The 25,230-nt window shown below is 51.0% G+C and overlaps 1 protein-coding gene and 1 long non-coding RNA gene across 3 annotated transcripts in view; one reads left to right on the top strand and one right to left on the bottom strand.

Moving 5' to 3' along the window:
* Positions 1-6,996: 6,996 nt before the first annotated feature.
* On the bottom strand, positions 6,997-11,607 carry LOC127684669 (uncharacterized). The gene is made up of 3 exons (XR_007977761.1): positions 11,428-11,607; positions 8,869-9,050; positions 6,997-7,404 (listed from the first exon to the last, which is right to left on the bottom strand). It is a non-coding gene; the product is annotated as an uncharacterized LOC127684669 (long non-coding RNA).
* Positions 11,608-14,634: 3,027 nt separating this feature from the next.
* Positions 14,635-25,230, top strand: part of Kiaa1755 (KIAA1755 ortholog) — a 30,413-nt gene continuing 19,817 nt past the window's right edge. The window contains exons 1-3 of one of the 2 annotated variants that reach the window (XM_052184152.1): positions 14,635-14,832; positions 22,586-22,783; positions 23,616-24,945. In XM_052184152.1, the coding sequence (XP_052040112.1) occupies positions 14,830-14,832; positions 22,586-22,783; positions 23,616-24,945 (1,531 nt within the window). In that variant the 5' untranslated portion in view covers positions 14,635-14,829. Of the gene's footprint in view, positions 14,833-22,582; positions 22,784-23,615; positions 24,946-25,230 lie in introns of both variants that reach the window. The other variant, XM_052184151.1, reaches the window with a different exon arrangement.

Raw genomic sequence — 25,230 nt, 5'->3', positions numbered from 1 at the left:
ATGTTAGGTGCACCGACATATGGAACCTAGGGCCTCAGGCACAGTAGGCAAAGCTGTACCAATAAAATTCACCCCCAGTCTTCAATTTTATTTTGGGACAGAGTCTCACAGGTTATGCAAGACTTGACCTGACCTTTTCATCCTTCTGGGTAGCTGATACCATAAGGCCCGTGTCACCGGGGACAGTAAAGGTAGCATGATATGCTTTATGCAAACATCACGGTGAAATCCAGTGTTTGATGCAGTTAATGTACACTACTAAAATGTCTGCTTGTAGTAAGTTCTCGGGGAGCTGGATTCACAGGGTTCTGTGAACCATTCTGGGGTGTTTGGGTCCTGTTCTCTGAGCCCTTGGATATCCCTGAAGGGTTTTCTGAGGGCAGGGTGGAACAGGGCCCAAGGATGTAATAAAGTGTAGTGTGCTGTCTCAAGAATCTTAAATAGTGTCCTAGACGGGGTGGGGTACAGGCAGAACTTTCCCGAGGCCTGGTGGAGAGGGCCTTGACCCTGACATGTGGCGGTGAGGACAGGGAGGGCGGAGCTGGAGAGAACACAGCATCCATTGACCAGCTGGCCTGCTGGAGTAGGGAGAGTCTTGCAGACTTGTTCTAGGAGGGGCTCTGGTGAAGTGGGAAGGGATAAAAGAGAAGGAGAGCCAGAAGCTGAAAAAAAAAAGAGGCCCAAGAGCTGAGGGTGGGCTGCGACCTCCATCTTCCGGTTTCCCTGTGCCTTGAGTCAACTTCAGGTTGGCTGTCGGCCACCTCCACGTCCCAGCAGGAACATACACCTTCCTGTCTCTGCAAGTCTCCTGTTTCTCAATGCCTGGAGACTTGGCTTCTCTAGCCCTTGCTGCTTGGCACCTGAGTCTTCTCAGCTTATAGGATTCTCTGTCTTACAGTCAGGAGAGGGCTCCCCTGGACCCCACATCTCCCTCCACCTGATGTTGACCTTCGATCAAACCTCCTCAGAGTCCCCCTTGTTTTCTTACCCGACTTCCACTTTGCGGGAGCTTACTTCCGGCCTACAGTGGTCCACTTCCGGCCCAGGCCCACAGGCTCCGTCAGTGGTCCAGTGCTGTTAGAAAAGCCTTGTCAATCTGGAGACCTGCTTTGTCCAGCCCGGCTTCTGGAAGGCCAGTCCTAGATATAGAACTGTGTTGCTTTCCCAAAATTCACACACTGAAGCCTTATTTCTCAGTTCCACAGAGTGTAGACCTGTTGGAAGAAGTATTTATCCTTGATGTTTTGTTTGGCAGCCCTGGCAATCTGACTCAGCATGCAAGGGTGGCCAAGTGTTGCTGTCTTCACCTCTCCATTTCCTGACCCAGAAAGCCTGTCTGTCCTAGATGAAACTCAGTAAACAGTGGCAGTTTGAGTACACAAGAGAACATCTTTCCAAACTCAGTGGCTACTGCTTTGGGTCATTTGATACTTTAAAAAAACGTGTGTGTGTGTGTGTGTGTGTGTGTGTGTGTATGAGAGGGGTGGATGGATGTTGAAGTTACAGAGAAGAACACTACAGAAGCTCAGGCCTCTTAGAACTGCTTCAGAAAAGCATCAACCCATCCACAGTTGTCAGATGCAATGATGCTGGGTGGCCTTGTAACTCTGCCAAGGACTGTTCTGTGCCAGGAATAATTTGTATTTTCTCTGTGGAATCCAGTAAGCAAAACGGTCTAGTCTTCCCCGTCCTCACAGGCTGACAATCTGGGGCTGTAGCAAGATCTGAGCTACAAGGAGTTGTCACTACGCTTGGTCTAAGAAGAGGACCTGGCAGTTCCCTCTCAAACTGACTAACGCCAGTTAGAACACTTCAGCCATTCTGTGACTTCAGAGCTCCCGCCCTCGCCCTTGTAGCTTCCAGCCACCTTCCCTCCGGGTTGGAGGTCAGTGTCACATTGTAAAGCCTTCTTGCAGTCCCAGTTCGATGTGGAGAAACTGAGGCCTCCAGCTAGCAGCCACTCTTCAGCTGTGGAGGGGAGCCGGGCTGGCAGCGGATCTGTCAGCTGTCAACCCTGCAGGCAGTGTAGCCCGCCAACATCTTAACTGCAACCTCATGAGAGCGGCTTGTGGCCAGAAGCACCCAGCCAAGCTGCTTCCAAGGGCCTATCCTTAGGAATCGTGGGAAGCTGAGTTCCCTGCTGTGGGAAGCTGCTGAGCTGGAGAGACACTGGGCACACACATCCCACCTCACACCACCTGGAGACTGGCTCCACCCAAGTCTGCTCACTGCCAACCAAGTACTCAGGACATAGCCCAGCCTCTGATTCATTCGGAGCCTGCTCCCTCCCGCCAAAGCACCTATGACCTCACCCATAGGGCTCTCGTCACTACGCTTAGGATATGGACCACTTGATTTTCTCATGGACTTCTGTTCTAGACCCTGCGACTTCCTGCAGTGCGGAGCAGCCTCTCTTTCAACAGTCATAGCCATCCAGAATAGATAGGATGCACTATCCTCAGGCCTCTCTCAGGCCCAGCATAGTAGCACCTCTCTGTTATAGCTCAGGATTCTGAATCATCACACCCATGACAGAGACATCCAACAAAAGCCCTGTTGCTTCTCTCTCTTCAGCCAGTTCCTCCATCTCAGTAGACCTGCCTCTTAGTGAAGTGCCTGAGTCACTTGGTGAAGTGGAGTCAGCACCGAGACTAGGTTTCATCAATGAATGAATGAAGGAATCTGTCAATGAGTGAAGGAATCTGTCAATGAGTGAAGGAATCTGTGAATGAATGAATGAGTAAATTAGCCTGAACCCAGCCACAGCTCTTTGTCTGTGACTCTGAGCAGGTCTCTGTGCCTGTCTGGGGCAGTGTTTCTCAGACTGTGTAACCAAGGGTCTAACTGGCCATATGTGTTTATTACATGGTGTTCAGCTGAGGTTGTCTGTGAGTGTCTATAGTCCCAGCAATAAAGAGTTGAGGCAGGAGGATCACGAAGAGACCAGCCTAAACTATACAGTGAGTCCAGAACACATGCTGGATCCCTGTTTCCAAAACCAAAAAGGTCTCCATGGTTTACAGTCCTGAGCCTTGTGGTCTCATCCTGTTGGGGAACTGTGCTCTCGGGCAGAGCACTCTGGAGGTCATTCACTCCTGTGAGCAGCAGGTAGCTTCTCAGGTCCCGTCCTAAACTGAAGTCCTGGGATGTTGCTTTATCAGGACCCAAGGGTGGAAGCAGAACTCAGGACTCTGGAGGACTTTTCTAGGGGAATCCAAAGTAGGGGAGACAGACTAGGAGACCAAGTGCCCTTCCTGAAGTGGAAACTTCTGGTTTCTTTGGAAAGTCAGTTATGTCAAATGATGTTTTGCTGGGAAACACATGTGGAAGAATGTTTTCCTGAAGCACACAGGTGAAAAGATGTTTTGCTAAAGCAGACACACGAAAGGATGAATGATGCTTAGAGAGAATATAAATATGACCCCACAGACAGTAAACTGGATAGTAATGGTACGCCTTTCCATTCTTTACTAGTTATCATTTGTTGTAATTTCACAGAGAGAAGTGCGCCAGAAAACTTCTGGTGGTGTTCTGGCCGCTTCAGGACTCAAGTCGAATGATAGAATGAGTTGGAAGTCTCTGGATATGTCAGCTGATACAGACTCACTTGGTGTTTTGCTGAGGCAGGACACGTGATGTTTGGAGGGAATATATATAGAACTTAACAGACAATGATGGTGTGCTTACATACCTATCTTTGTAACATTTCATTGGTCTCATGTCTTTGTCTTCACGGATCTTCACTTTGTCGAGAGAGGCAATGGCAAAGAACTTCTGCCATCCCTGCTGGTCCTGGTCACCTCTGCTGACTCCTGCCGATTCGATGGAGGCCTGGCTGTTTCTGCTGGATTGTGTCACTGCTGCTGATTTGTGTTTGCTGTCCTGACACTACTAAACTGGACTGCTGGTATCCTGACAAATGGAGATTGGAATTGTCTGAAGGAGCTATTTCTTTTTTTTCTTTTCTTTTCTTTTTGTTTTTTGGATTTGTTTTTTTTTTTTTTTTCAAGACAGGGTTTCTCTGCATAGCCCTGGCTTTCCTGGAACTCACTCTGTAGACCAGGTGGCCTCAAACTCAGAAATCTGCCTGCCTCTGCCTCCCAGAGTGCTGGGATTACAGGCGTGCGCCACCACTATAGGCAAGCTATATCTAAACAACCTAGAGCAGAGCCTTGTGTTTTCTTCTGGATCAACCTGCCCTTGCTGATTCGTGAATGGTGTTTGCAAGTGAATGCAGCTATCACTGCTGATTTGTGTGAACTGAACTGCTGATATCTTGACAACACAGATTGGATTTGCTCCAAAGAACTATTTCTAAACAGGTCCACATCCTCCTTAGCCCTATTAACCTTTCCTTTCCACTACCTCAGGTGGGTGGTGGGCTAGAAGGGAGGCTAAAGCAATTAAGAGCCTTATTAAAAGTAGGTTTTGAAAAATTTAAAGCCTACACCTTCCTGACTGGGCTGAGATGAAGGAAAACAATGAGAGCTGAGACTGTGACCATACCAGACAGGTTCGCCCTCTACCTGAGGCTGAGCTCTTCTGTGGGAGCCTGAGGTCCCAGCCTATGATGGTCCTGCCCTGTTCCCATCCTACCAGGCACAGAATGAACAGCCTCAGTCCCACTTTACAGGGAACAGGCCTGGGGTGTCTAGGGTGTCTCTAAAGCCACACCCTCCCCACTATAATGTCCTGCAATCCCATGAAGCCCTGAACCAAAACAAGTCCTTTCTCTCTTAAGTTGATTCTGTCAGACACTGGTTCATAGAAAGGCAAAATTAATTAATTCTATTTTGTTATTATGGTTCTGGTTTTAGAGACAGAATACATAGCTTGAGCTGATGTTGAACTCTCAATCCTCCTGCCTCCACCTCCTGGGTACTGGTATTTCAGGTGTACCTGCCTTATACCCAACTCATTATCGGTTTGATAGGGAGATGAGCTTATCTCTGTCTCTTTGTTTACAGTTCAAGGTTTATGCTTTTGTCTCCTCTTCTAGTTTTCTGGACCATATGTGTCTTAACTAGGGTTTTACTGCTGTAAACAGACACCATGACCAAGGCAAGTCTTATAAGGACAACATTTAATTGGGGCTGGCTTACAGGTTCATAGGTTCAGTCCATTATCATCAAGGCAGGAATATGGCAGTATCCAGGCAGGCATGGTGCAGGGGGAGCTAAGAGGTCTACATCTTCATTTGAAGGCTGCTAGAAGAATACTGGCTTCCAGGCAGCTAGGATGAGTGTTTTATAGCCCACACCCACAGTGACACACCTACTCCAACAAGGCCACACCCCCTATTAGTACCACTCCCTGAACCAAGCATATAGAAACCATCACAATGTGAAATGCTTACATGGTTAAGACTCAAGGCCATATGAACAGATTCCCAGAGAAACTCAACCCCACATCTTCCATTCTCAATACGTTTCTGGTTTATCCTTCCTTTCTTTTGTATAATTAAGTTAATATGTGTGTTTTGTTTATTTTTAATTTTCATTCTTTATTTTTATTTATGTGTGTGTCACATGAGCGCAGTGCCTGTCAGCAGAGGCCAGGAGAGAGCGTCAGATCTCCTGATCCCCTAGAGCTGGAGTGAAAGACCTTGAGAGCCGCCTGCTGTGGGAGCAGGACTGGGGCCTGGCTCTTCTCAAGGGGCAGCAAGTGCTCTTAACCACTGAGCCACCACTTCAGCCCCCTTTTCTGAATTCTTTTTTTTTTAAAGATTTATTTATTTTTTGTATATAAGTACACTGTAGCTTTACAGATGGCTGTGAGCCATCATGTGGTTGCTGAGAATTAAACTCGGGACCTCTGCTCACTCTGGCCCCACTCACTCTGGCCCAAAGATTTATTAGTAGTAGTAGTAGTAGTAGTAGTAGTAGTAGTACATTTTAGCTGTCTTCAGACACACCAGAAGAGGGCAACAGATCTCATTATGAATGGTTGTAAGCAACTACGTGGTTGCTGGGATTTGAACTCAGGACCTTTGGAAAAGTAGCTCATGCTCTTAACCACTGAGCCATCTCACCAGCCCACATTTTCTGCATTCTTAAGTGAAATATAGCATACGTTTATATTTGACTTTTTACCTACTAATAGGCACTAGAAGTCCCTCACTACAGAGATTCTCTTGCTTTTCCCACTACATAAGTTCTCCTGTGTGGCACCTCTCAGTGGTGTCCTGGTTAATCTTCCTCTTCAACTTAATGGGAATGAGACTCACTTAGGGCACACCCCTGGATGTGCCTTTGAGAGAGTTTTGGAGAAGATTAGCTGATGGGAAAGTCCCTCCCTGCACGTGGGTTACCCTGACCCACAGGCTGAGGGCTTGGCTGGGTTGTAAGAGTGAAAAGAAGAGATCTAGCTGGGCTCTGACACACGCCTCTCTCTGCTTGGCACCAGGTAAGACAAATGGGCTTCAGGCTCCTGCCTTTCGCCACCAGGCTTCCCCTCCGAGACGGGCCATGCCCTGTGAAACCAGGAGTCAAAAGAAGCCTTTCCTCCCATAAGTGGCATCTGAAGTGTGTTTGGTCACAACCATTGGAAAAGTACTGACAGATGGATATTTGAGTAGTTCCAACATGTTGTTATTATAAAGTCAGGGAATAGACTGTGCGTCAGACTTTTTTGTTTGTTTGATTTTGTTTTTTTGTTTTGTTTTGTTTTGTTTTTCTAGACAGGGTTTTTCTGTGTAGCTCCGGCTATCCTGGAACTCATTCTGTACACCAGGCTGGCCTCAAACTCAGAAATCCACCTGTCTCTGCCTCCCAAGTGCTGGAATTACAGGCATGCACCACCACCGCCCGGCCAGACTTCTTCATATTTGCAGAATTATCTTGTTAGAATATGACCTAGAAGCAAAAGACCTGTGCTGTGGGGAAATGTGTGTGCCATATTGCTAGCTGGTTCATTTTATGAGACATTCCTAAGACTTTGGTCAGGCCTCTGCAACTGTAAGAAAGTCAGAAATGAGGATAACATGCAGAAAGGTTTATTTGTCTCATGGTTTTAGAATTCCAGCCCACAGTCATCTCGCCTGGTTACCCTTGGCTTGCGGTGAAGACAAACTGAGTGGCAGAGGGCATTGTACAGTAAAGGCAAGATGCTCACCTCATGAGAGCCGTCAGAAAGGGAGGGGAGGAGGAAGGGGGAGAGGAAGAGGAGGTTGGATCCCCTTCCAGGATATGCCTTCTGTGAGGGCAAACCTCCTAGATCCTCACCCCGTCTCAGTTACTGTTCTCTTGCTGCGAAGAGACACCATGACCACGGTATCTTTTAAAAGGCTTCTAATGTGCAAGCTTTCTTACAGTTTCAGGTGAGTCCACGAACATCATGGTAGGAAACATGGCAACAGGCAGGGTGGCTGGCATGATGCGTGAGCAGAAGCTGAGAGCTTACATCCTGATTCAAAAGTTGGAGGCCAAGGGTTGGGGCTGGCATGAGTGTTTGAAATCTCAAAGCCCACAACCTTCCCCCAGTGGCTCCTCCAACAAAGCCACGCCTCCTAATCCTTCCCAAAACAGTTCCACCAAGTAGGGACCAGCCATTCAAACACAAGGGCCTATAGAGTTCATTCTCATATAAACCATCACACTTCCTAAAGGCTCAACGTCATATAACAGCCCCCAGCTGGAGGCCAAAGCTTTCACACTACAGCCATCCACACAGTGTGATGGTGTCCAATGCCAGGATTTGCCAGAATGATGGGTGAGGAGTAGTTTGTCAGTGTGGCCTCGGTTTACATTCTCTCTGTGTCTGTGTCCCAGGACATATGCTGGGTAATCCCACAGAGGGGCTCCACCCTGAGTCTTATGCTTACTTCCTAGCTCACATCTTTGGAGTCAGCCAAGTCTCTGCACAGGGTCATAGGGTCATAGGGTCATAGGGTCATAGGGTCATAGGGTCACAGGTTCTCATGTCCCTTCCTTTTGGTCCTTGAATGTAGCCAGTTCTGTCCTGGGTCTTCCCGACTCCTCTTCCCACAGAGAGACAAACTGATCTATTGTGTGCACGTGCACGCACATGCACACAGGGAAGGGGGCACTCTGAGTGAAGAGCTTGATGCAACCTCTGAGAAACGCTAGAGCCCTGACCTGCTGCGGGGTTCAGAGGCCACCCTGGCTGAGGAATGACAGGGCCAGGATGCAGGGACTGCTGGAGAGAGCTGGGGCAGCAGACACAGGATCTCTGTGGACCTCTTGGCACAAGGTCATCAGCTCTGTCCTTCCCTGCTTGGCTGCCTAGGTGACCTGTCTGAAACTCAGAGGTAACCATGGTATTCCAGGATGATCAACTTCTTCCAGATTTCTAGGACAGTAAACTTGTTGGGATGGGAACCTCCTACTTTCCCAATGGAGCCTCTGACTACTGACTACCTAATACACTCTTACCCATCCACCCTCCTACCCACCTACCTATCTACCCACTATTCATTCATCTAGCAACCTACCCACTCATCCATCCATCCATCCATCTGTCCATCCATCCATCTATCCATCCATCTGTCCATCTGTCCATCCATCCATCTGTACGACCATTCATCCATCCATCCATCCACCCACCAATCTGGCTGCCTGTGTGTCCACATGCTTATCCATCTACCCACCCACTCACCTATCCATCAATCCACCCACTCACCCATCCATCCATCCATCCATCCATCCATCCATCCATCCATCCATTCATCCATCCTTCCATCCTTGATCATCCTTCCACCCATCTACCGCATATCCAACTACTATTCATCTATTTACTAACCAACCCACCCATTCATTCACCCACCTGACCATCCACACATCCACACATCCACCTACCCACACGTCCATCTATTCTCTACCCACTCACCCATCCCTCCCCATTGCTTACCTGTTGGTACTTCATGAGCCCTCTCACAGTTCAGTGTGGACCAAGAGTAAACTTTTCTTGTTTCCTGGAGTTTCTGTGGACTGAGTTTTCCGGAGCAGCTTCATTGGGTGGCCCTGGCCCAGGGTCATGCATGGAGTGGCCATCGGGTTGCCAGCCTGGAATGCAGCCGCTCAAAGGTTTGCCTAGGATGAGGACCCATGTGAAGATGGCTGCCCAAATGAACCCTTAAACTGCCTCATCTGAGCATGTCCATATGGACACTTGAGTGTCCTAGCCACGTGATATTGGGCGTACCCACAGGACAAGCAGCAAGACAGAGCTACAGTGTCTTTAATGACATCATCTTGAAAGTCATACCTCACCTGCCTTCATGTTGAGACCTCGGACTCAAAGTCTAGCCCACACCAAGGGGCTTCTGCTCTCAATGAGAAGAGCAAGAAATCTGTGAGCATCTCTTAAAATCACCACACCATCCATTCACCTAGTAGACATTTATTGAGTACCTACTGTTGGCCTGTCCCTGAGAATCATTCGCAGTCCAGAATCTGCAGGCGCAGATCATGGGGAATGAGTGTTGCAGATATCTGCTGTGTGCAGGGGCCACGTGAGTGAGCAGGTAAACAGCTGTGAGCTCTGGTGAGCTGGGGAACAGGCACCCCAAGTTTGAGATCTAAGCCCCACTTAGTTGATAGTCCTTTAAACTTTCTGTTTGCCTGGTTTGGTCCACTGCCAGTCTTGAAGCTGGTGCAGCCACACCAGAGCTCTGTCTCCCCTCAGACATTCATTCAGCAAATATTTATAGACGTAGAGCCTCTTTCTGACTTTATAGAACAGGCCTGCAACGACCAGCTGTGTACATTGTCTCCTTGGCTTCAAATGTCTTCTCCTGTTTCTTCCCACAGTAAACTTCTATTTCTCCTTCCAAACCCCAGTGCAAGTGTCCTTTTCTCCGAGAAACTTCTCTGACTGTCAAGTGACCCCTAGGAGGTGTGGTTGGGTTCCTTCCTCTAGACTCCAACCGTGTTTGTGCCCTCAGCCCCACAGCCCCGCTCTGCGGTCCTGCCTCCTTCAGCAGTAGGCGAACTCCTGAGGGAGTGAGAAGCCCTGACCATCAGAGCCGGGAAGGAAGGACTTGGGCCACTAGGCCAGGTTTCCCAGAGGTCTTAGTCCTCCAAGAAAGAGTAGATGTTATGAAAAAGTAATCTCCTGGGATGGGGTGGGGTTGTAGATGTGGAGAGGGGCTGGGAATGTGTGCTGGGTGAGGGAGGCAGGAAGGCCTCAGTAGGCCGCACTCCGCTTCCCTTCTTCCCTCAGCTGGCAGCTCACAGCTGCCTCTCCAGATGAAGAGGGGCACCGCCTACAGGCCCTAGAGTCCACAGCCATTGGAGTCTGTCCTACAATTATAAGACAGGGCTGTGGTAGAAGGGAAAGAGAAGTTTCAGGGTACAGGGCCCAAAGGCTAAAGCCCTAGGACGTTCTGGACAACCGAGCAAGCCCCAGAGCCTGTGGGATGCACACCCCAAGCTGACAGTCTCTGGTCCTGGCTGCACTCTAACCCTACCTCCACCCAGCAGTTTGGGGGATCCCAGGGGAGGGCCCCCTTTAGTTCCTTCCTGACTTTTCATGCCTTGCAGGAAAAGCTCACATGCCCTGTCTCTTGCCATATGCTGGTCCACTTGCCTGTCATACTTTTCTCTGTCGTCTGTAGCTAGTCAACACTTACATTATCTTGACATCTGAATTCCAGCCCTTGAGGGGCTGAATAAACCTTTTTTCTTCATAAATTCTTCTGCCTCAGAGTATGGTGTTACAGCCATAGAAACCGTACCAGGGCACCTGCTCACAGGGAACCGCCCTCGAGGCCGGTCTTGAAGATTCCCGTGGCTCCGGCTTTTACTTGAGGGATTTCCATGGGTTGTATTGGCCACCCCTTCAGTATCTACTCATTCTCAAGGGTCTTAGCGGCGTGCCTTGTGTCTGCTTTTGCCATGCCAGGGATAGAACACAGGCCTTCCTCACACATGCCAAGCAAGTGCTGAGTCACTCTCCCACCCAACCAGGGGGTTTAAGGCAAGACTTAGAACTGAATCCTCAGCCTTGGGAACCCACCCGTGTCTTTCTCCATGCCAGACCACACTAACATTTCAGACCACAGACGACGAATGAATGTCAGGCCCACAATCACATGTGCTGACTGGTGGTATCTGCCTGTACTGGACGTTGAGGAGGATTCTGAGGCTGCCTCTAGGTTTTACTGGAAGGTCTGTAATTGATTGTTTATGTCTGTCAAGGACAGGGAAGGGTAAGGGTATACATGGCTGCCAAGTGTCAGGCATACTTATAAATTGGTACACACATTTAGCAAAGGAGTTAATGAACTCAGAATCCCATGACGTTTTCCCTAAATCTGGCAACCCCCTTTTCCCCAAGATGAGTCTGTCCCCCTTGGTGAGGTGTCCTAGCACCTGGCCTCACAAGTCTCAAGGTCACAGGCAGAGTTGCCAGCTGCTTCAGACTTGTCATAAGCCAGGCTTGGTTTTCATCTTTCCAGTGGATTACCTCAGGGGATCCTCTCAGTCTTCCTCCAGGAGCATCAAGAACCTCCATTGCCCGCTGAGGAAACTCTGGCTCTGAGAGGGATGTGATCTTCTCAGGACCACCCAAGGACTCACCAGAAGAAACTCTTCCCACGTCTCCCATCCTCCCACTAGCAGATGTCAGACAGGGTGGGGATGGGGTTGATTTCTCTAATGTAGCCTAGCAATTGGACACGGTTTGGTTCCTCACTGGCTGAGGGGAGAGGATGTGAATCCTTAACCAACCCTTGGGAATCCCCTGGAAAGTCCAGCGGAACCACATCCAGTCCAGAGCCCTTAACACTTGTCTGCCTGATGAAGCCCCACAGCAGTCCTGTGAGAAGTGGTATTCTGAACACAAGAGGACTCTGAGGCTCAGAAGGACTTCTATGGGCTCAGACCAGATCAGGGTGTGTGTGTGTGTGTGTGTGTGTGTGTGTGTGTGTGTGTGTGTCTGTGTCTCTGTGTATGTCTGTGTATGTCTCTCCACGTGTGTATGTGTGTGTCTGTGTATCTGCATGTGTCTGTGTATCTGCATCTCTCTTTGTGTGTATGTGTGTATTTGGGTGTCTGTGTATCTGTGTATGAATGTGTATGTGTCTGTGTGTATGTGTGCCTGTGTGTGTATCTGTGTGTATGTGTGTATCTGTGTGTGTGTCTGTGTGTCTGTGTGTATATGTATGTGTATGTGTTTCTGTGCATCTCTGTGTGTCTGTCTATGTATGTGTCTCTCTGTGTGTGTCTGTGTCTATGTGTATGTGTCTGTGTATCTGTGTCTATGTGTTTGTGTTTATGTACACATATAGAAGTGCACACATGGGTAAACACACTCCTGAGAGCCTGTCAAACTGTTACACCATATCTTTACAGCACATTTTGGGAAAAGCATTCCCAGGCTTAGGGTGTGACAGCTGCTGAGAGACCCAGTGGGGGACTATACTGACCATGTCATTTAGAGTCCATTTCGGGTCCTCCCCCTCCTTCCGATGAACCCTAGTCTCCTCTTGGATGACCAACTACTGCTCATATGGACAGTCCTACTGGATTCCTGAGCAAACGTAGGCTCGGCCTGACCAGACTGTCCTAAGCTTAAGGACAGTGACCCAGGCAAGAGGAATGTCTGGACTCACTCAGGCAGCACACCAAGGTAGTAAATGGAGTGGTTTCTAGAACGGAGGCCTTGTTCCACCCAGGAGTGCAGCTCTCTGCCCCCACCCCCCCACGCTGCCTGGGGCTCTCCTCTCAAGTGTTGCCAGTGGCTGGATCCGCGCCTCCCCCCCCCCCCCAGTTCCCTTGCAGGAGTGTCTCATGTGCAGAAAGTTCCATTTTAGCATGCTCACAGCTTGAAGTCATCCCCCCGGGTTTTCAGGGGCTTCCAGATTATTCCGGACAGTAAGACTGCTGGAGCAGCCTTTCCGGAGGAGACACCCAAGCTTTCTCACAGACTCTGTAAGCACCTCAGGCCCTTTCAATTCCATTTTCTCTGCTTACTTAATTCAGAATCCTTTCTGTCTCCCATGATCCTGGAAAACTGACTCTTGCACCACTTCTGTCTTGGTGCAGTCTGGAACTCGCAACCCCACCTCCCGGCTGAATTCTGCACAGTAAACTGAGGGCTGTTTTCCTTTAAACAAATGCATTCTTATGGGGCTGTTGGCAGTGTTTGCCTAGCATATACAAAGGCTCAGACCCACATAAAACACAAGAAACAGTGCATGCCTGTGACTTCAGCACTTGGGAGAGAGAGGCAGAAGGGTCAGAAGTTCAAGGTCATCCTCAGCTACATAAGGAATTCTACCTAAAGCTGGGACACAGAAGACCCTGCCTCAAACAAAACAAAACAACAACAACAACAAAGCCCTCCCCTCTGCCTCTTACGCAGGGGTTATCAGATGTTTAAATAACATTCCTAAGGAACCCCACAGCAAAGTGAGACTATTGGGGGATTACTAGTTCAACAGCAAAAGAAAAAAAAAAGCCAAGGCCCAGGGGGCAGGAAAGGATTCGGGCTAGCTCCTAACTCAGGTTCCTGTGAAAAGACTAGATAACCAGTGGGGGTGGGGCACGGCTGTGGATAAGACTTGGAAGGGAAGCCACCACACCGTTGGTTCTGTCCCCACTTGTCCTCATCTTTTTAAGCCGCCACCCCGGAGGCCTCACATGTGCTGTTCTCACTGCCTAGATCTCCATGTCCTGCTGCCCCTCTCCCTTCACTTGGTTCTCGCCATTCTTTAAAAAAAAAAAAAAGTATTTTTCCTGTGTGTGTCTGTGTACCACGTGTGTTCCTGGTGCCCACTGAGGCCAAAAGAGGGTGTTCGATGCCCTTAGCAGGTGGTTGTGAAATGGCCGTATGGGTGCTGGGAATCGAACTTGAGTCTTCTAGAAGAGCAGCCAAATCTCTCCAGCCCCCTCTCGGGAGTTTCTGACCAACTCCGGTTCCTTCTCAGCAGTTAACTCATGGTTATGTTTTCTGTTCCTCTCGTTCTTTCTCCCCCGTTTCCGGCAGATGACAACCCCCACCCCCTTCCACGGGCCCCAGGACAGGGAGTCTCTGTGTTGTTCTGGCTCGCACACTATTTGATAATAAACAGATCAACTCCAGAGTCATCCAAAGGGGAACCTGGTACAAAGAACCTCAGTGGGGGCTTCTGAACAGCCCACCTTTCCTTCCATGATTGGTTCCAGAGCTAGGCATGGTGGGTGTCTGGAGGACCCTGCCTCACAGAAATGTGGGTGTCTGTCATGGCGGCTTCAAGTTCTTGAAGGCTGTGTGTGTGTGTGTGGGGTGTGTGTGTGTGTTACAGTTACCCACCATCCCAAGCCTGAGATTGGGCTGTCAGGATCGATGCTGACCCCTGCTCCCCAGTTCCAGAAAGGGATGCCATCCTCACCAGCATCTCCTCCACCACCTCCCCATTTTACAGGTGAGAAAACTGAGGCTTAGGAGACAAAATGACTTGCAGATAGGGACAAGAAGTCAGCAGTCCTGGATGGGGACGCTGGAGGGAGCGCTGGGCAGCGCCAGACACCCCTAGATGGTTCCGGTGGCCTCGGCAGGGGGTGAGGGGTGGGCTGAACTTCGGGCTCCTGTCACCCGCAGCGGCAGCGGCGGCTGCTGTAGGGCTGGCGCAGGGCAAGGCGTCGCACAAAGGGCCGCTGTCCCGCCGCCGCCCCGCCCCCCACAGGGTGGCCCGCCTCTTACCCCCCTCCTTTCGCCTCCTCCGTCTGGGTCCCCTCTCCCTCTTCCCTGTCCCGGTCTGGCTGCCCCTCGGGATGAGACCGGCTTGGGAGTTCCCCGCTAGCCCTTCGCACTCTCTCCAGCGCTAGGAGAGCCAGAGCTTCGCAGGACAGAGACTGCCAGCGCAGGGACCATAGGAGCATCACCATGGTAACGCCCTCCTGGGCCTGGACCACCTCACTCTGCTGGGTTTTCTCCCGCACAGCCCCCCGGGGTGTCTGTGTGTGGGGGTGGGAGCGGGGGTGCACCTAGAGACCCTCGGTTCCTGGTCTGGGTTGGTGCTTAACTGCGTATGCAGCTCCCGCAGGATCAGGGCAAGAGTGGGGCTCAGAGCCACCCCTGGGCCGCGCGTCCTGCCTGGGCCTCTGCAGAGATGCACGCTTTCATCTCGCTCCAAACCAGCATGCAAATCTGAACTGGAGTTCTGGATTTTGAGCCATGCAGAAAACTTGGGGGATGTTTTTTAGCGCTTTAAACTTAATACTGATTGGCAGGGCTGTGTCCTGTAGGGGGTCTGGAATGAGAGGGAGGGTCAAAGTTCCCCACCCTCATCCCCCTACCCCCCCACCCGCACAGCACAGTAGTGCTGGGGGGCGGGGGACGGCGGACCCAGAGGGCAGGAGAGTGGGTTCGACGGAATTGTTCACCAAATCTTGGGTGCCTTTGCTATTTTAGACACGGGGGTGGGGTGGGGTTGGCAAGTTAAATTTGCACATGTTGGAACATGGGATCCTCCCATGAGCATGAGGTGTCTAGGCATCTGGGGAGAAGGCTGAGGGCGTACAGTACCACTGCGCCTGGGGTCCGTGGACCGCACCCTGGGAAGGGGACCTCTAGGAGAGTTGTGTGCCAGTGTCTGGGAAGAAGGAATCAAAGTGAAGTCTGTTGCTCAGAGTCTTAGCGCAGCTCCAGACAGGTTCGGGATTGGGCAGGATTCTCTGGAGCAATTTTGCAAATCTCCGCGGATTTGGACAGAGCTGGGAGACAGGCCAGGGCGTTCACCCCTTGACTCTGATTTGCTGTACTGGCTTGGGTGGGCTTCTCTTCCTGTGCAGGTCCACACCCAGAATTCTTCAGAGAGGTGCATTCACACGGTGCATGCATGCACACACAAATCCCTGAACCACAGTGAATGCAAGCACGCAGGCACCATGTGCCTGCTGCTCCTGCTGAAATATAGACAGACGTGTCTGCACACAGACAGTACAAAACCAGGCTCCCAATCTCAGACTCCAGGGCACGGTACACACCGCTCTTGGAGCATAAAGGTCCATCCTCAGTGGCATGGCCCAAGGCTGTGGTGGTCCGACTCTTGCTATGGCAAGACCCTGTGCTGGGCTCTCCAGGAGTGGGAGACATACCACGCCCACCAACTCTAACAGTAGGCTTGTGGCCCCTCATCACACAGACGAGGGCCTGAACCAAGGAGCCTCCGTAGCTGGCAATGTCACCCTTCCAGAAGGACGAGGTGGGACAGCTGGAATTCTCACCCTGCAAAGTCACCTTAGTGCCGCAGCTCACCTATCTGTTAAAGCTCTGGTTTTGATGGAGTCAGTTTATTCATTTTTCTTAAAAACAAACAAACAAACAAACCCTCAGTGAACCCCAGACTCTCGGGTCAAAGGTCAGACCCTGGGGTGCCCCCCAGAACAGTATGAGGAAGTATATCCTGAAGGGTAGGACGGTCATGTTTTTTATCTCTGTCTTTATTTGCATGTGTGTGTGCATGTGTGCATGCGTGTGCATGCATTGCATGTGTGCATTGTGTGCGTGCATGTGCATATGTGTGTGTCTTGTGATGTGGTGAGAGGAATGCCCATGTTTGTATGTGTGTACATGTGGGTTTATATGACATAGCACATGCATGTGTGCCTACATCACACACAAGTCAGAGGAGGGCCTTTATAACTTCTATCTACTCCTTAGAGCCTCAGTCTCTCCCTGAACCTGGATCTTGCATTTTATTGGCTAGGCTGGAAAAGTCCCCGGGACCCTCCCATGTCTGTCAGGCTCAGTGCTGGGGGTATAGGTGTATGTGAGACCACACCCAGGTTATTATGTGGGCCTTGCGATCTATACCACTGTTTTCTCTTCTCCAATCTTAACTTTGTGCCCTGAACTCTTGGACCTGGTTGCAGAATCCCTTAGGGATTTATGGTCCCTCCTGCCCCAGGACCTTTGCATGTGCTTTCTTTGCTGGGAAATTCCTCTTTCCTGTAATCTCCACCTGACCCAAACCACTGTGGTATATCTGCTCATGATCCACTCACTGCAGTGTGTCACTCTAGCATGCCTTTGTGGCACATATGTGGAGGTTAGAGGACAATTTTCGGGAGTGGGTTCTCTCCTTCTGTGGTGGGATCAAACTCAACATCAGGCTTGGAAGCAAGTACCTTAACTTGCTGAGCCATTTTGCTGGCCCCTGGAGGAGATTTAATACTGTGATTTCTAAAACCTATGGTTTCAAGCATGCTAAGCAACTGCTCTACCACTGAGCCACACCCCCGGCTCTCTTTTTTACTTTATCTTGATCCCACTAAGCTATGTGGGATCCCAGCCTTCAACCTGAGACTTTCTCATATCTAGAGTAAATGGGCGAGTCCAAGAGGAGTCTCTATTTCTTGCCTGAGAGCACGGGCGCCATGGAAACCTGAGCAGAGATGCCCCTCTGGCAGGACTCTGAAGGGTGGGTGGGCGCTTACCTTGTACAGAGATGGGTGTAGTGTGAGCAGAGCCGGCAGGTGCCCAGGAGGGGAATGCTGCAGGTTAAACAAGGAGTTGCTTAGAGGGAATTGTCATGGAAGTGATTGAAACGGGACAAACTCGTGACAATAAATAAGGCAAATTTACACGGAAGATGAATAGGAAGGGAAGTCAAACACTGGATAATCAAGAATAAACATTAAGCAAATAGCTAATCCAAGTATGTGAGCATGGCAAGAAAATCTTGCACACGGGGCAGGCGGGTGAGGGAGAGCCCCTGTCAGAGCTGGGTCTGTTTAGGAAGCAGGAGAGATAGGATGGGAGACCTCAGTACTAGGCTGACAAGCTGCTGAAGCCATCGAGAGCTGCCTGATGTTACTGAGGGCCACAGCTCTCTGTGTATGAAAGTCTTCAGGGAGCCTCACACAGTGTTCCTGCCCACTGACCAGGAGCCTCTGTTTATTCATCTGTAAAATGGGGAGACGATGGCCAGCCCGCAGAATTGTAAGGACGATCATGTAAAGCCATACACGGAACGGACCTAGCTCTGGCCTCATCCAGAAGGCTCGCTCAGGGCAGCTCAGAGGCAGCATAGTTTGAGGGAGAAGTTGTGCCCCAGGCCAGAGGCACTGGAGAATAGAGCCAAGGACAAACAGGAGACTAGGGAGGGCTCACAGAAGCAGAGGCAACTCCCTGGATACCACATGGCTGAGCTGGACTTGAACACGGCTCCTTTGACACCCACTCCTGTCCTGGTTCACTGCATCTGGGCTGGACTTCCAGTTTTGAAAGTTTGTTTATAAAGAGCTGGATTCTCACACCAACCCTTCCCCCATCCACCCACACGCAGACAAAAGCGCAAGCAATTTGAGTTGGATGTGATCAGGCAGTTGGGGAGCTGACCTCGGGACCTCAGCCTAGACAAGTTCAAGGGGGGAGGTGCCAGGAAGCTGGAAGTCCGACACCTGCTGGGCAGCAGCTGGCTCTGCGGGCTTTGGCCCACTTTCAAGACCCTGGGAGGCTGACTGGATACTCAGTAGATCAGGCAGGGCCTGCTGCAGCGTCCCAGGCCTGTTGCTCCTCTGAGGTGGGTGGTTGGGGGTCCTCAGCAAGGGTCTGTGGTGTGCTTTCTCACATTCATCTGCTTCCGTTTCTCACCGGTGAGCCTCTTCTTCATTAGACCATTCCCGGGCAGGAGCAGGGACATGGGGTGAGGTCAGACCTTTGAAACTTCCTCAGCAACTAAAGATTGATCCATTTAGAAACCACATCCTTATCCCACACCTTCCGGAACAAAATTATATGGACAATTCCAGAAGGGCCCTAGAATAGATATGCCCAATGCTTTAAAAAAATAAAAAAACAAATATAATACTTTTATTAATTCTTTGAGAATTTCAAGCAAGTATACAATGTATTTTAATCATACTTACTTTTGCTTCTCAACTTTTCCCAGACCCTCTCTCCACTCCCCTCTCCCTCCCAAATCCTGTTTTGTTTTTATAACTGGTGGAGTTCAATTTGTGCTGACTATATATTCATGAATGTAGGGGCCACCACAGGAGATTGGTCAATCTATTCAGGGCTACCTCCCATCAAAGAAAATGGACTCTGCCTCCTGCAGGAGGTCTCACTGTCAGTTGCTCCTCCTCAGCAGGGGAAGGAAGGAGGTGGGCCTCTCCCCACTTCATGCTGGAATGCAGACTGGCTTGATCCTGTGCAGGTAACCACAGATGCTGTGAGCTCCTGAGTGCCTGGTCCTGTCATGTCCAGGAGACACTGTTCTCCCCAGCAGTTCTGGGGGACGCCCCTCTGGAACTTGCCTAGGCTGGGATTTGAAAGCCAGCCAGGCATCTCCAACCTCTAAGTCTCAAAACCTTTCTTCCCCATTTTCCATGGTGGTCTGAGCCGTCGCTATGATGTGCCAGTACGATGTGGTATGGTGCAGGTGTTCACTTGTGGCTGAGCATGCCACAGACACTTGTCTGCATCTTGCCCAGCTGTAAGCTTCTGCCTTAACCATAGTCAACTGCAGAGAGAAAACTCTCTGAGGAGGTCCGGGCACGCCAGAGGCTCCTATTTATAAGTGTATTGTTTATTTAATGCCTGTGGCCAAAGTCACCTGGTGTGGCATAGTCAGTGTCTCACCTTGCCTGGTTTTTTGTTTTCTTCTTTGTTTGTGGGGGATGGAACCCAAGTCTGTGCACCATTAGGCAAGTGCTTCTCCATCACAAGCTGCATGTTAGCTTTCCCAGAGTAGAGAGAATGCTCTAGGACCCTGCCCACATTAGACCTTCCCATATGGAGGAGGAGGAGGGATAGGAGGAGGAGGAGGAGGAGGAGGAGGAAGCAGCCACGCCAAATCAGACTAGAATCTTGGCTCTGCGGAGTGAGTGGAAAGATGAGGACCTTTAAGGCAGTCCAGCCCACATCTCAGAAGCCCAGTTAAGAACATCTGGCGAGACCATTTAAAAAAGGAGCCAGCCTTAAAAGCACACGATCACACTTTTATGTTTTCCCCATGGTTATAAAAGCTACACTCACTGGTTCCAGAATGTTTGGAAAATGTAGCAAGCTCAGAAGAAAATTAAAAGGCTGCCTCGTGAGGCCCCTGCCCGTCACTGCCCTCAGGGTAACGTTGTTTAATGCCCGCCTGGGTTTTGTCTGGACCTACTCACGTTCTGGGGATTATATCATATGGAACACTTTCTTGGAAAACATTATAATAGAAGCTTAGTTTGAGAGATGGGGAGAAGTTGGCGAGCAGTAAGCCTCTGTGTGTGGGGGTGACTCTTGCACACTGAGCTAGGCAATATTTGCAAGGATGGATACACGGGGTAAAAGTATATCTGACTGTATACCTTGCATTTGCAGAGTTTGCTTGATACATTTAGGAACGACATTTGAGCAAGCTCACTGTAGAGCTGCTACGATAGATGTGTGCATCCCAGAGCAGTGGTGCACACCTGCAGTCCCAGCACTCAGGAGGCAGAGTAGGAAGTGGAAGTCAGCCTGGGCTACAGAGTGAGTTCAAGGTTAACCTTAGCTTCTGGTAAGAACCTATTGCAAAAGACTGAGGACTGGAGGCGTGACTCAGTGGGGAAGATGTGTTTGTGTGTGTGTGTGTGTGTGTGTGTGTGTGTGTGTGTGTGTGTGTGTGTGTGGTTATAACTTATTCTTGCCTCTCATGCACAGGCCCTGGGTTCCAGCTCAGCACTTCAAAAAGAAAACTAGGGCTCCATTTTACAAGTCCATCTCTGGATGGGGAGCTGAGCTCTTTCTCTGGCCCAGATTGCAAAGGGTGCCCCGTCTCCATCCTTTTCCCCATCCATTCATGCCTGGCTCTTGCAAGGAGCAACTGACTGCTGGGCTGGACTGGGCTGGGCTGCCCTCCCAGGGAAGGAATGGAAAAGCATCTATCAAGTTTCACAGCGATCACTTAGAGTCTGGCAGCAACACTTAGACTCCTGTGGTCCCAGGCTGGCCTGCCCAGTTCATTTGTGATGGCAAGGGACCAGCATTCCTTCCTCCGGTCTCTGGGGCCTTTTCACCATGTTCTTCCTGAATTCTTGGACAGTTCTGAGACCCAGGAGACCCTGACTGGTAGATAGTGAGCCACCAAGCGTGTAGCCTGTCTGCTTGTCACAATCTCCCACTCTCCAGCCACCTCTAAAGGTGGCTAAAGCACGTGGCAAATGTGTAAGGTCGCCTGTGTGAGCCAAGGTCAGCTCAGTGGGCGGACCTTGCTTTTCTTGTGGTTTCTTTAGGCCACTAGAATCCTGGGCAGACCACCCTGAAAGAAGTGGACCCCAGACAGATCAGGCAGCCAGAGGCAGGGCAAGAAAGCCAGTTGTCTTTATTGCCATGGGTCTGGGTTGGATCCGCACTGTCTCTCTTGTTCTCACTAAGACCAGGGCAAGGTTGGCTCTGACCCTTTACTTGCAAAATGGGATGCATGCCCCAGGTTGGCAGTGGCATCATTGTATGTGACACTGGGCAAGAGACTGTGTAGGGCTGGTACACAGCAAGTGTCTAATACTTTCTCTCTCTCTCTCTCTCTCTCTCTCACTCACTCCTTTTGAGATAAGAACACAATTATATACCTTTTTGCACAGTGGGTAGAGGTGAAAACCAAAATTAACTTTTAACGGTACAAACGCTGAAGGTCATGTGTAATGACATTTCCAAAGCTGAAGCAGACAGCCGGGCTGCAGACGAGGTCTGGAAATGGCAGGTCCCAAATCGAGGTCACAAAAGGAGGTAGAAGCCAGGTGTGCCAGTGTCCCAGCAGAGACAGGGCGGAGTGGGGCATCCAGCATGAAGGGACACAGGCCCAGGGACTTACTGGGTTTATGTCACTTACTGAGATGACACTTGTGAGCTCTTTCTCTCTGTGTCCCCAGGTTGGTGAGTATCTTAGTCACTTTTCTATGGCTGTAATGACAAAGGCAACTTATAGAAGAAAGAGTTTATCTGGGAACTCACAGTTCCAGAGGATGAGAGTCTATAACCATCATGGCAAGTAGCAAGGAACGAGACAGGCTTGGTGCTGCGATAGGCAGTAGCGGAAAGCTTAGTCTTACCTACAAGGACAGGACAGAGAATGCCAAGTTGGAATGGCTTGAGCTGTTGAAACCTCAAATCCCACCCCCAGTGGCACACCTCCTCCAAGGCCACGCCCACTCCGACAAGGCCACACCCCTCCAACAAGGCCATGCCCACTCCAACAAGGCCACACCCCCAACAAGGCCATACCTCTATCAAGACCACACCCCCTCCAACAAGGCCATGCCCACTCCAACAAGGCCACAACTTCTAACTCTTCCCAAACAATTCTACCAACTGGTGACCAAGTGTTCAAACATGAGCCTGTGGGACCATTCATGTGGCAGTGGAGAAGCAGGGGTTGGCAGGTGCGTGGGGCTGGAGCAGTAGTGAGGCCTACAGGCCTGGCAAACCCCTTCCTGTTCTGCCACACTAAGGATCCCACACCCCTCCCACCCTGGGCTCTGGGGAGTGACTTCCGCATTTCCACTACACAGCTCCACAGCATGCCAGCATGGGTGGACGAAGTGAGGGTCTAGCCCTGGCCATGGGAGTCAGCAGGGTCTCACTCACAGGGGTCTGAAGGACACAGGAGTGGTCACTGCTCCTGCCTATACTGCTACTGTAACTCCTCCCTCCCTGCTGTCCCCAGCAGGACCCTCCTTCCCTCGACGTGGCCATCCAGCACGCCCTGGCGGGGCTCTACCCGCCTTTTGAAGCCACTGCTCCCACAGTCCTGGGTCAAGTGTTCCGGCTCCTGGACTCTGACTTCCGGGGAGATGGGCTGAGCTTCCTCTTGGATTTCCTCATCCCTGCCAAGCGCCTGTGTGAGCAAGTGCGGGAAGCGGCCTGCGTAAGTTGGGGAGGGCCTGGGCTGTGGTAAGGAGCTCCCTTAGGAGGCCTGAGGGCTGGGACTGAGGAGAGGAGAAGGGCGAGGTGTGTCTCTCCAACAAGAAATATGGTGGCTGTGGGGAGAGTTCCCAAGAACCACTGCTTGTCAGAAGGGAAAGGCCACCTGTCAGCAGAGAGAGAAGGCTACTTGACTTATGACCCTCTGACACCTAGGGGTCAATGGCGTTGACATCCCACTAACGGGGGGGGGGGGGGGTGGGGAATCCATAGATCTTGCCTGGTCTTGAGGGGCCTGCCTGGGTGCTGTCATTGTGAATTATAGAGAGCCATATTGGGGTGTCATGCCACCTGGAGGAACAAAGAACTTCACCTTCGCTCTGAGCGCTCCACCCTAGGTGGAGCAGGATCCTGGCTAGCACAGGAATCCCCACTCAACAAAGGCTGGGAGAGGAAGTTCACCTTGATCAGTGTTGAGTTCCTACCAGGAGGGGTGGGACTAAGGCTCCAGCTGGGTTGGGAGAAGTCTGGGGTAGATGGGGAAGAGAGGGTCACAAGCCAAGCAGGGTTGCCATGGAAGGCACCTGCTAATCAGGACTCAGAGCACCGGCCTTCCCTTCAGGTCTGGAGGCTAGCAAGCATCTTCAAAGTCAAGGAGCGAGTGACCTCACACACTGAGAGCAAAGGCCTCTTTGGTGCCTGGTTCTGGGCATCTCTCCTGCCTTTGCCTAGTCCCTGGTTATTTGAGGTCCTATGTAGAAAAGAGAAGGAAGATGACCAAAGCCAAGATTCCCTGGAGCCTGTTTCTGATCCTCCCCCACCCCCTCTCTCTGCAGGCCCTCTATACCCACTGCCTCTTCCTGCATGAGGGCTGGCCATTGTGTCTGCGGGATGAGGTGGTGGTACATCTGGCACCCCTCAACCCACTCCTGCTACGCCAGGGTGATTTCTACCTTCAAGTGGAGTCCTGGGAGGAGCAGTCTGTCCACATGACCCTCAAGTGTCTCTCCTCAGACCTCCGCGAGGTAGACAGGAAGCCGATTCCTGAGTCCTCCTATTCTCTGATTTTCACTCCAGAATGGTTGGAGGCCATCAACAATGACTTTGAGGGGCGTCCCTTACACAACTGTCTCGTGGCTTCAGAAAACGGGGTCACACCAGTGCCTTGGACCAGGATTACCAGTCCAGAGTTTGTAGATGACAGACCTCCAATAGAGAAGGTCTCTTCCTCAAACAGGGACTCCTGTCCACTGGAGGGCCTTCTTCTGAGCAGCCCCCAGGAGCCATACCAGGCTAGTGACTTGGGCATTAAGGGGTCTGTGGCCCAGAGCTGGGATAAGGATAAAAGGAAGTTTTCTGGGGACAAGTATCCAGGGCTCATCAAGGTGGAGCCAGCAAGGCCAGGACAGATGGCCTTCAGGAGAGACAGTGAGGCCAGCCAGAGCCTGGAGGGGGACTATGTGGCTCTCCTGGGCTTTCCCCGAGATTACAGAGGGGCATCTCCAGACAGCGAGGTAACGACAGTCAGTGTGGACACTCAAAAAACACAGGAGACAAAATGTAGAACTCAGGGGGCACCTCTGCTCGAAAGGGTCCTGTCTCTCTCGGGACATTCTGGGGCACTTCCCTTGGGAAGACAGGCATGTGAAAAGCCAGCAGGCTCAGGGGAGAAGCCCTGTAGTGGGGGCTCAAGGAGAAAGGCCAAACATAAATCATCTGGCCACACTGCAGTGGGACAGCCACAGCAGGCCCATACAAGTGTCCCGGAGAAGCTGCTGGCCTATACCTCTGGCCTGAAGGAAGACACTGAAGAAGAACCAGCAGCCTCCAAGATGCAGAAGCCTTTGGGAATGCCAGAAGCCATGGTCCTGCTCAGGCCTGAGCCAAGACAAGCATTCTCTCATCTCCTGTCTTCAGCTGGCCCTGTATCTAAGACAGAGGAGACCATACCAGGACAGAGTAGAGCTTCCAAGACAGAGGACTGCCTCAGTAAGAACACCTCCTTCCATGGGTCTCCAGCTTCTGGGCTCCAGTTCTCCTACTTGAAAGAACAGAGGGCACCCCTTGGGACCCCCGAGAAGGTCCTACTCCAGCATACCAAGACTCCGAAGGCCCTGTGCCCCCTCAGCTCTCTGCAGCCTTGTGAAGCCAAGGCCCCAGGCAAAGGTAAGAGCCCACATTCAGCAGGGCGAGGGCCAGACTTATCCTGGTGCAGAAGGCTCAGGCTGTGAGGAGCAGGGGCCACAATGCTGTCCCAGTCTCAGGGGGCTAAAGACATCTCACTAGTGTCGGGCTGAGTGACAGTATTGGGGTTGCTTGGGTTCACATTCCAGCTTTGGGTCATATTATATGACCTTGCCCAGACGTTTAGCCTCTCTGAACTTAGGCCTCTTTCTCTGCTGGGGACTCACTTCACACAGATGCTCTAATGATTCAAAGATATGCCAGAAG

The sequence above is a fragment of the Apodemus sylvaticus genome, chromosome 5 (assembly GCF_947179515.1).
Source record: "Apodemus sylvaticus chromosome 5, mApoSyl1.1, whole genome shotgun sequence".
NCBI lineage: Eukaryota > Metazoa > Chordata > Mammalia > Rodentia > Muridae > Apodemus > Apodemus sylvaticus.
The sequence above is the reverse complement of the archived record's forward strand: the minus strand, read 5'-3'. Positions and strand labels throughout refer to the sequence as shown.